The sequence below is a fragment of the Sinocyclocheilus anshuiensis genome, unplaced genomic scaffold (assembly GCF_001515605.1).
Source record: "Sinocyclocheilus anshuiensis isolate Anshui unplaced genomic scaffold, SAMN03320099.WGS_v1.1 scaffold305, whole genome shotgun sequence".
NCBI lineage: Eukaryota > Metazoa > Chordata > Actinopteri > Cypriniformes > Cyprinidae > Sinocyclocheilus > Sinocyclocheilus anshuiensis.
The window spans coordinates 21,076-31,767 of record NW_015540850.1 but is presented as its reverse complement, the minus strand read 5'-3'; the positions used below and the strand labels follow the sequence as shown (position 1 = coordinate 31,767).

Here is a 10,692-nt window from a genome sequence, read left to right as displayed (position 1 = left end):
CACACACAGTTTCACCCAATCTCATGTTAATCTTGAGTACCTATAGAGTAGTACTGCATCTTTCATATCTCCAAAAAGTCTTTAGTTTTATCATATTTATAAAAGAAAGATACAGCTTTACGATCCTCTCCGGAAACAGCCGAGCTCCTGGAGGCATGCTGTGGGCGGAGCTAAAGATTGATGAGCACTTGAGCTCCAATTGCCAACAAAACACAGACATTTGATGCAGTTTCACATACTGTCTGCAGTTCTGAATCATGTCAGGGATCTTTTATCTTTTATAGCTGGGACCACTCCATCTTTCAGTATCAAACGATGTGCAAATACAGCCTCGAACTGGGCCTTGTTTAAAAAACGTTCGTCAACAAACACACTTGTGAAACTCCATTGCTGCCCAGGAAAAACAAACTGCATCCACTGTTTACATAACGTTGGGTTCTTTAGGAAGCTGAACAAAATCTTTCCCTTACAACCAAAAACACACTTCTTTGGAGACATTCTTCCCGAGCGAGTCCCGTGCAGCGCTGCCAGTTGAAGCGCGTTGATGGGCACGATCTCGCTCTTGCTCTGGTCAATGCGTGCGCGGGCGCGTTCTTCTGGGAAAAATGCCCATATAAGGAGTTCCACCCTCGTTTATGTCATGAAGAGCCACGATCGAAAAGAACTCTCCGAAACTTGTATGAACCCGGAAGTAAGATTTTTGGCACAGAAATACTCCTTCATACGTCCAAATTGTTTTTTGAAACTTTGTCCATGCTTAGCATGAGAATCCAACTCTTTAACAGTGTAAACAACTCTGAATGCATGAAACAGCATTGTACCCCCCCTTTAATTTATGATAATTTAAATTTTAATAATTAATCATTTAAATGTATGATAATTCCGATAGCACGAAAGAAAGAAAGAAAGAAAGAAAGAAAGAAAGAAAAAGAAAGAAAGAAAAAGCTTTTTCCTGTAGACATCTTGTGCCACTCATGTTTACCACAGTTTGGTATTCTGATATAGATTTTCCGCCAGACGTGTTGTTTTTTAATACAATCATTAAGGTATGTAAATTATCTTCAGTTTATTTAAAAACACTCTTTCCTTGATCACAGGTGTTGAAAATTTTATGTAAGAATAGTAAATTGATCCAAGTTAATCCAAACAGCTGATAAAAACAATAAACCAATAAAATAAAATAAAACAGTAATCCACATGACACCAGTCCAACAATTATTTTATTGTGAAACGACAAGTATATTCAGTCATAGTACTTCATGTCAAAAGGCTGATGAGCTCTGCTGTACTTCTACAAAGACCACAAACATAATACCTATCATGCTAAAAATCATCCTCTCAACTGTTTTCTGTCTAGTTTCCTTTTCAAATACCTCATTAAGCATTAAATATGACACCATGCATCTTCTTTTTACAGCTTCTGACACTTGTGGTTGGAGCTTATCAGCTAAATGGCAGATCTAGCTACAATGGCTGTGAAATTTTACTGAATATGCTAAATAAAATTAGACTCACTTATCAGGGTCATGTAACTTACTGCTGCATGCGCAAACTCTTTCATGTACTCGGGCTGAATAAAGATAAGTCTCTCAATCTCAATCTCTCAACTCAGTATATATAAAACAGAGGTCTTCATGGACTAATAATTGGAAAAAAGGAGGTTACCAAAAAAGGAGATTTCTCAAAAAATGAGTGGAGCACATGGCCAACACAAATAAAGACAGAGTCATGTGCTCAAACACAAACAAATACAAGCAAAGACACATTAAACAAAGACAAGACAGGCAGAAGAGTCAGAGGAGAACCCTGACAGTACCCCACCCCCTCCGATGGATGCCTCCAGGTGTCCAAACCAGACAAAGAAATACATGGTGACACCAACCAACTGGGGGGGGAGGGGGGAGGTGCAGGTGGGGTTGTAAACATGAAAGTCCTTTGGGACAGGATGGGGCGGGTGGTAACAGGACCAGGCAAAAAAACTTCAAGGCTGACCAGGGAGGTGCAGACTTTGGGGAACCATAACTAGGAAACCCAGAGGATGCTTGACTGGAGGCACGTTTAGATACAAGGACCAGCCTAACTGGTCTGGATTTCCAACTGGGCTCAGATTCAGGGACAAAGTGTAAACTGACAGGGAATAAGTATGCCTTGGAAACGGGTTTAGCGACAGGTTCTTGGACGTCCTTATGGGTAGCTGGATCAGACTTAGAAATTGACTTCAAAACGATCCTCAGGGGCTGGAGCCGACACTGGACAATGCTTAGGGGCTGGAGCCAACACTGGACCATGCTCAGGGGCTGGAGCCCCTGACACTGGAACTGCTTTTTCTAGAGTTAGATCAGACTCTGTGACTGCTCTCTCTGGAGCTGGAGCGGGCTCGAAAACGACATCTTCTTCTGGAGCAGGCTTGGAAACAGCTCTAAGAGCAGCGGGATTGGGAACAAATTCCACTAAAGAAGGCTCGGGAAGAGCTCTCTCAGGAGAGGGCTTGGGAACTGCTCTCACAGGAGCGGGCTCTGGGAATTCACCCTGAGGAATTTCAAACTCTGTGTCCACAACATATTTGGCAGGAATTAGTTATGTATACATGACAAGGATGGCAAGAGATTCTGAGAAGGCCTCTGTGGTCGTGACAGCAGGCAACTAAGGAATGACCACTATGGCTGTGACAGCAGGCATTGACAACAGCCCAGAGAAGGTCTCTGTGAACATGACAGGACTGGCAGAAACTGTCCCTGAGGGCATGACATGACTGGCAAGTACACGCATTCCTGACTTGACATGAATGGCAAGTGGCTTAAAAAAATTAACTGGACTAGATTCTTCTAGAACTTTTGGACTTGGGACTTGAGAAGGAGGGACAGTGGACAGCACAGCACAGGCCCTTCTCTTCATCCGCTTTCGACAGGTAGATACTGTGTGCTTGACTGCCTCTGTAGTATCTGCAGTTAACTCTGCCAATTCAGGCGGCATTGCAGCAAACTCCGTCGACTCAGTGGCAATTGAAACAGATCCAGCAGACTCAGAAGTGACTGGAACAGACTTAGTAGACAGAGGGACAACACTTAACTGGCACAGAAATATCAGGAGTACTCTTGGCTGATTTTGGGAAGACAGATGTTGATTCAGCAGACTCACAAGTGGATGGAACTGACTTGAATGTCTGAGAGATGACTGTGGGTGACTTGATTGGCTCTTGGATAACAAAAGTGGACGTGACTGATTTGTGGATGACAGGTGTTGACTCAGACTTAAAAGTGACTGCTACTGACTTGATTGCCTGGGAGATGACAGTTGACTTGACTGTCTCAGGGGAAACAAGGGCGATCTCAGCAGACTCTGGGGTGGATGTAATGGACTAGACTGACTTATTTTTTGACCTTTGTTTGTTAGTTGGAGTCAGAAGTGAATCTTGAAAGGATGAGGGAGGGTGGGCAGGGTCGTCGCTGCAGGCTGACTCAGGTCAACGAGGCATTTCCCACCGGATATGATGACTAAGAAATTCAAAATCTTGAGAGCATCCATCTCCCACTTAGGCAGGGGGTCATCTAAGCAGGCATTAAAGATATCCTTGAGGATTGCATCATCATAATCTAGCCCCACAGACATTGTTCAGAAAAACTGGGCAAAAGCCCCCACAGCTTAACCCTGTTGGTGAATGTCTCTCCTGGGCATTAGCAGATGGCAGGATTCTGATGCTCATTCTGCAGAGTCCTGTTTTGATCAGTTTGTTCTGTCATGGATCTATGAGAGAGGACTCTAATGCAAAATGAGTGATAATGGGTTTATCAGCAAAACTGCAGAGAAAACAAGAGAATGTGAGGAGGGGGTGAACACAGTCCAAACAATAAGCAGAGGCGAGGTTCAAAGACAGGCAGGCAGAGAGAGTGAGTCCAGCCCAGGATGACAGTGGGCTGGTGAGCAGTAATGGCAGGGCAGAGCAAGACAGATGGAGAGCAGCGATGGCCTGGCAGGAACACTTAGCACAGGAGCCTAAACACTCATGGTCTCTCAGGCACTGCACAGGTTCTGCTGCTTGGCAGAAATAGTGATCGGCCAGGATGCTCAGCCTGCAGGACAGTACTAGAACATACAAGAGACACAACAACACAAGACAAGACAGATGAAAGTGACCAATGTCAAGCAAAAACTAGAAAAAATATTACTAGAGTAGGGAACAAAAAAAAACTGAGAAAAAAACTAGAAAAACTATTAGGAAAAAAAAATTTATAACTAAAAAAAATTAGTTTTGATTTTCCAAGCTGTTTAATGGCAGTCAGCGGGTGTTGCAGTTCATCAGTCCAAAATAAGTTAAATAAAGTGCATCCATCCATAATATAAAGTGCCTCACACGGCTCCGGGGGGTGAACAAATGCCCCCTGTAGCAAATCGATGCGTTTTTGTAAGAGAAATACCCATATTTAAAACGTAATAATTTAATCTAGCTTGCGCTCACTGTTGTACACGGAAGCAGCTCCGGGTGGATGATGTAGGACGTCGGCATTGTGCATACGCCGCTCAGAAGTGATGAACACGGAAGCGCAGGGGAGAGATCAAAACAAAACAACGGTCACTAATTAGAAATACAAAACGAGGATTTGTAAAGAAGAATGTCGGAAGATTTCGATATAAGCCAAGAGGAGACTGGTTTTCCTTTGCTAAAGTAAGGAAACTTGCTGAGTGGCATTAAACAGCTTGGAAGATCAAAGACAATTTTTTATATAACTCCGATTGGATTCATCTGAAAGAAGGAAATCATATACGCCTAGGATGGCTTGAGGGTGAGTAAATAATGGGCTAATTTTAATTTTTGGGTGAACTATCCCTTAAAGTTAATGTTCAGTAACGTCTTTTATGCAGTCATAGAAAAACATGTCTAGTCTTACATGCTGCTTCTTTGAGCTGAAGGCTATGTGCACTGTCTGCAAGTTAATGGCTTCAAATTAATCAAATGACACAAATCTTTGTGGTATGACAACTGAAGCCTTCGACTGAAGCCTCATCAAGCCACAAGTATTATTAAATATTACTATCTACTGATTACCATACTGAGTTACTGTTACCACAATCTGAAAGTAACAAGTTACGAGAAGCTCAGTTTCTCCACCCTCCTTTATATTATATTTATATCGAATATAGCCAGAGTGAGCTCATTGATTCACTGATTGTCTTCATCATGACTATCATCTCTCTGCTCCTGCTGGCCTCTCTGCTGCCACACCTGACCTTCACTGGTGAGACTGATCAAACGAAATATTAATAACACAAGCTTTATAGCACATATACAGTAAGACAGTGAGGAGGAACTATAATAACTAACACTATCTCTCTCGGCTCGTGTGAATGTGGTATAGTGAACGGCAGGGAAGCAAATACCCCACTCCAGACCTTACATGGTGTCTGTTCAAACAAAGGAGCATCATATCTGCGGTGGATTCCTCATCTCTGATAGATTTGTCATGACTGCTGCACATTGCCAAAACAAGTAAGACAAATAATAACTTAGCTAATTATATATTTTAGATAATATAAAGTAACACTTTATTTTGAGTCCACTTTTTAGACATCCTATTAACTATAAGTAACTTTGCAACTACCAGTCATTAGATTATTAGTAGACTGTCTGCTTACTGTCTGTTAACAGTTTATTTAAGTGACTGCAAGAATGTCAACTTGTTCTGCTAACCATAACCCTAGTCTAACAGTCTACTAATACGCTAATGAGAGTTACTGTAGTTGACATATAGTTGCAAAATTGTAGAATGTCTAAAGTGGACTACCTTTAACATTAGTATAAGTTAGTAATTATATTCTAGATAATATAAACAATTACTAATTAATTTACATAATTTAACTGTTTAAAATAAATAAATTCAAAATATATTATAATGAATATAATATTATAATGTAGGTAATATATTACTAATTGATTAAATTAATTAAATAATTTAAAATAAACAAATACTAAATACATCATTATATACTATCCCTCAATACAATACACATATTATAGTAATATTAATAATTTAATATTATTATTAAGCCAGCTATTATATAAAAATACATAATATTTAAATTTCATGAAAATGACTAGTACAACCATATACTGTACTTAAAAGCATTCATCATGACTTTGGCTACCAAATCAGCACACTTCCAGAACATACTTATGAATATAGCAGACTGTGAAAGAAGTTATTACTAAATAAAACTTGTCTTTTTAACAGTTCTCCAGTTGTGACGGTTGTGCTAGGTGCACACGACCTACGAAAAAAGAGCGAGAATTCAGTCCGATTCACAGTGGATTCATACCATCAGCATCCAGACTTCACCATGGAATCCTTTCATAATAACATCTTGCTTTTGAAGGTAACAAATTGCAATTTTAGTTGACCACTAAACTTTTCATTCAGAATCACAGCCAATAAGATAATCAAATATTTTTAATAATGATGCTGCTGTTTTTGGTTTACAGTTAGAAAAAAATGTACAACTAAACGACAATATCAAGTGGATATCCATACCAGCGAAAGAAGGCGATATAGAAGCAGGTTCTGTTTGCAGTATCGCAGGCTGGGAACTTTTAGAAACTAATGGCAAGAGAAGCGATCACCTCATGGAGACAAATGTGACGGTCATGAATAACAAGAAATGTGAAAGTAAATGGGGGAAGGACGACTTTTCAACTTCACAGATGATGTGTGTATATGGCAATGGTGGAAGCTGTGATGTATGTAAAAAATATTTGATTCACCAAATCTTATTGCTTAAACAAGTGTTATTTATGAATTATGACAGCATGTGACTGAAGTGTTGATCTGTTTCTTAACAGGGGGATTCAGGAGGTCCTTTGGTTTGTGGAGACACTGCTCTCTTATAACTAATTTTAACATGATAGTACATTTGATAAAAAGTTCTGATAACAAAGCTGTTTCCTGTTGAGATCATGCACTGCCCATGTTTACCTTGTGTCAGTTTGGTAGTCTGATTATAGATTTTCTGCCAGATGTGTTGTTTTTAAGACAATCATTAAGGTATGTTAATTGTCTTCAGTTAATTTAAAAACACTCTTGCCTTAATCACAGGTGAGAATATTTTATGTTTTCTTCATTCACTGTTTTTATCCCTGGACAGAGAGTTGCGGCTGGAGCTTATGAGCTCAACTGCAGTTCTAGTTGCATGACTGTTACTGTCCAACCACATCCACCCTGGCCATGTTGACATTTCTCAGAGCAAACTATCTTTTGATGTCATCGAAATGAGTAAAAATATATTTAGAATCAACTGAATAATTGCGTAGGCTATTTAGTTGCATGTACTATAAAAGAACTCTCAATTTTCATCTACATTTTCAGTAAAACCTTGATCTGACATGGACTGAAGTTAGAAATACTGGACCACAGAAGTAGTAAATAAATATATTAATGTAATTTTTCAAATAAGCCTTGTAGTTATTCAATGTTCATGCTCTTTGTTTACAGCTCACTTGAATTTATTCTAGATCGTTAGATGTGACATCATGATGTTCTGGAAGCTGGTTTGAGAAATAGTTACCAGAAACTCAGTGTCTCCACCCACCCTCTTGTTTACTGTTTTGTCAGTGAGAGCTCACTGATTGTTTTCATCTTTTCAATACTGATAATAATAAGAAATGTTTCTTGAGCAGCAAATCTGCATATTAGAATGATTTCTGAAGGATCATGTGACACTGAAGACTGGAGTAATGAAGCTGAAAATTGCATCACATAAAATACAAAACAGTTATTTTAAATAGTAATAATATTTCACAATATCACTTTTTTTTTTTTTACTTGATCAAATACAGACATTACCAACCACAAACGTTTGAATCATTTTGGTCTGTATACACTATAAACTCATTGAGTGCAAAAAGTCATGAATTAAATAAGTGTTTGTAGGAAATATGAACAAAACACATTTAAGTGAGCATTGCAATTGGTGGGAAAGTTGCTGTTTTACACATCACTAAGATCATTCTGAGTATTTCTTGATGAACTCATTTTATCGTGTACTCATTTTAGTATATTCTGATAAAAGGTTCTGATAAAAAAGTTGTTTCCTGCAGACATCATGCGCCGCCCATGTTTACCACACGTGTTAGTTTGGTATTCTGATGTAGATTTGCTGCCAGACATGTTTTTAATACAATCATTAAGGTATGTTAATTCTCTTCAGTTAATTTAAAACTCTTGCTTTGATCACAGGTAAGAATATTTTATGTAAGAAGCAAGTTTTCCCCATTTACTGTTTTTACCCCCTGGGCAGAGAGTTGTGGCTGGAGATTATGAGCTCAGCTGCAGGTCTAGTTGCATGACTGTTACTGTCCAACCACATCCACCCTGGCCATGTTGACATTTCTCAGAGCAAACTATCTTTTGATGTCATCGAAATGAGTAAAAATATATTTAGAATCAACTGAATAATTGCGTAGGCTATTTAGTTGCATGTACTATAAAAGAACTCTCAATTTTCATCTACATTTTCAGTAAAACCTTGATCTGACATGGACTGAAGTTAGAAATACTGGACCACAGAAGTAGTAAATAAATATATTAATGTAATTTTTCAAATAAGCCTTGTAGTTATTCAATGTTCATGCTCTTTGTTTACAGCTCACTTGAATTTATTCTAGATCGTTAGATGTGACATCATGATGTTCTGGAAGCTGGTTTGAGAAATAGTTACCAGAAACTCAGTGTCTCCACCCACCCTCTTGTTTACTGTTTTGTCAGTGAGAGCTCACTGATTGTTTTCATCATGACTATCATCTCTCTGCTCCTGCTGGCCTCTCTGCTGCCACACTTGACCTTCACTGGTGAGACTGACTGAACTACTGAATTGATTAATCTGCTGAATAATATAATTAACAGCACTCTCTCGCTTTCTCAGCTCATGTGATTGTGGGTACAGTGAATGGCACAGAAGCAAAACCCCACTCCAGACCTTACATGGTTTCTGTTCAAAAGAACTGGCTACATACCTGTGGTGGATTTCTCATCTCTGATGAGTTTGTCTTGACTGCCGCACATTGTCGAAAGAAGTAGAGTGTATTGTTTGGAAATGTCCATCCTGGAATTTGACATTCTATAGTCTAAAAGACAAAACTGAATGTTAATATGTTAAATATATTTGATTTTAACAGTTCAGAGACTCTGACAGTCGTGGTTGGTGCACATGACCTAAAAAATAAGACTGAAGGTTCTGTCTGCATCGAAGTGAAGTCGTACCACCAGCATCCAGACTTTACTGAGGATCCTGTCATGAATGACATTATGCTTTTGAGGGTAACAATCTGCACTAATTTCAGTTCAAAATCACATCCGATTAGGCAAAAATGATCAACATGACACATTTTTCTAAAAATAATAAATAAATATCTGGGCTATATTATTTGTACGCAAGATAAAATGTAGGCTACAGTCGGTCATCGTTATAGCAAAACAAACTGGACAGCTGTATATTATCTTTTTACACACCGACAAATTGTTTTATAACCTTACCTGTCCTGTGTATCATCTTAAAGCTTCTGCGATCATAAAGGATGAAAGACCGCAGCTGAATCCCACGATCGACCAATCAGAATCAAGTATTGCAAAGCGCCGTGTCATAGCTAAATTGCTGTCATTGTAAAATATCTTCCTTTTTAATATAAAAATAATATAAAGGATTTATACAAATGATTGGAATTTTAAAGCTTTGCAAACGTAAATGTTTTTATTTGCATACTGTGCATACATCTATATTGTACTTTTCAGTGTTGGCTATCTAATCGTGCAAAAATGTATTCAGGCTGGACCAGAAAGCAAACCAGACAAACATACTTAAATCAATTTAAAATAGAAATGATCCAAAAATAGTTTGCGTATAAGTTCTGATAAAATAAATAATTTGCAAAACTACTGTTCAGTATTATTAAATATTTCTGTTATGTTTTGTACTACAGCTAGAGAAAAAAGTCACACAAAATGAGAAAGTCAACTGGATATCTATACCAATAAAAGAAGATGAGACTGAAGTGCATTCTGTCTGCAGCGTTGCAGGCTGGGGAAGGCTGGATAATGGCTCCCTTAGCAATCGTCTCATGGAAACACATGTGAAGATCATGAATCACACAAAATGTGAAAATAAATGGGGAAAAGTTGACTATTCAGCTTCACAGATGATGTGTACATATGGCAATGGAGGAAGTTGCACTGTAAGTACAAAAGATCATCTGTCTTACTGATTGATATAAGGCCCCAAATGGTGAGCATAATATCCGTGTTTACATTGTTAACAGGGGGATTCAGGAGGTCCTTTGGTTTGTGGGAAAACTGCTGTTGGTGTCACATCTTTTGGTGACCCTAATCTCTGTAATTCCCCTGAGCTACCTGAAGTCTATATGAAGGTTTCAGCATATCTGCAATGGATACATAAGTTTATTGGAAATGTTTATTGACTTGATTTGGTCTTGAATTTATCCAAATTGTTTCAATAAATGTGTCGTATGTCAATTACCTATGAGTGGTTATTTCTTTACCCAGTCCTTGGGGACTGCAAATACGAAGGCATTTTTTTTATCACATTTTTTTTTTTTAAAGGATGGTATATTCTGATATTCTGCATTTCCTGCAGACAAGATGTTTTTACCACATTGATTCAGGAGATAGTATGATTCCTGCTCATAAGACA

The 10,692-nt window shown here is 38.4% G+C and overlaps 2 protein-coding genes across 2 annotated transcripts; both read left to right on the top strand.

The window, feature by feature from the left end:
* The first annotated feature begins 5,176 nt into the window (after nt 1-5,176).
* Nucleotides 5,177-6,880, top strand: LOC107687732 (granzyme K-like). Its single transcript, XM_016485179.1, has 5 exons — nt 5,177-5,234; nt 5,365-5,485; nt 6,228-6,369; nt 6,476-6,730; nt 6,833-6,880. Exons 1-5 carry the CDS (start codon nt 5,177-5,179, stop codon nt 6,878-6,880), a joined length of 624 nt encoding a protein of 207 aa, XP_016340665.1.
* A 1,962-nt stretch (nt 6,881-8,842) lies between these two features.
* On the top strand, nt 8,843-10,459 carry LOC107687731 (granzyme-like protein 2). The gene is made up of 4 exons (XM_016485178.1): nt 8,843-9,061; nt 9,164-9,305; nt 9,965-10,216; nt 10,301-10,459. The coding sequence occupies exons 1-4, from the start codon at nt 8,970-8,972 to the stop codon at nt 10,457-10,459; spliced, it is 645 nt and encodes a 214-aa protein (XP_016340664.1). The 5' UTR covers nt 8,843-8,969.
* The last annotated feature ends 233 nt before the right edge of the window (nt 10,460-10,692 follow it).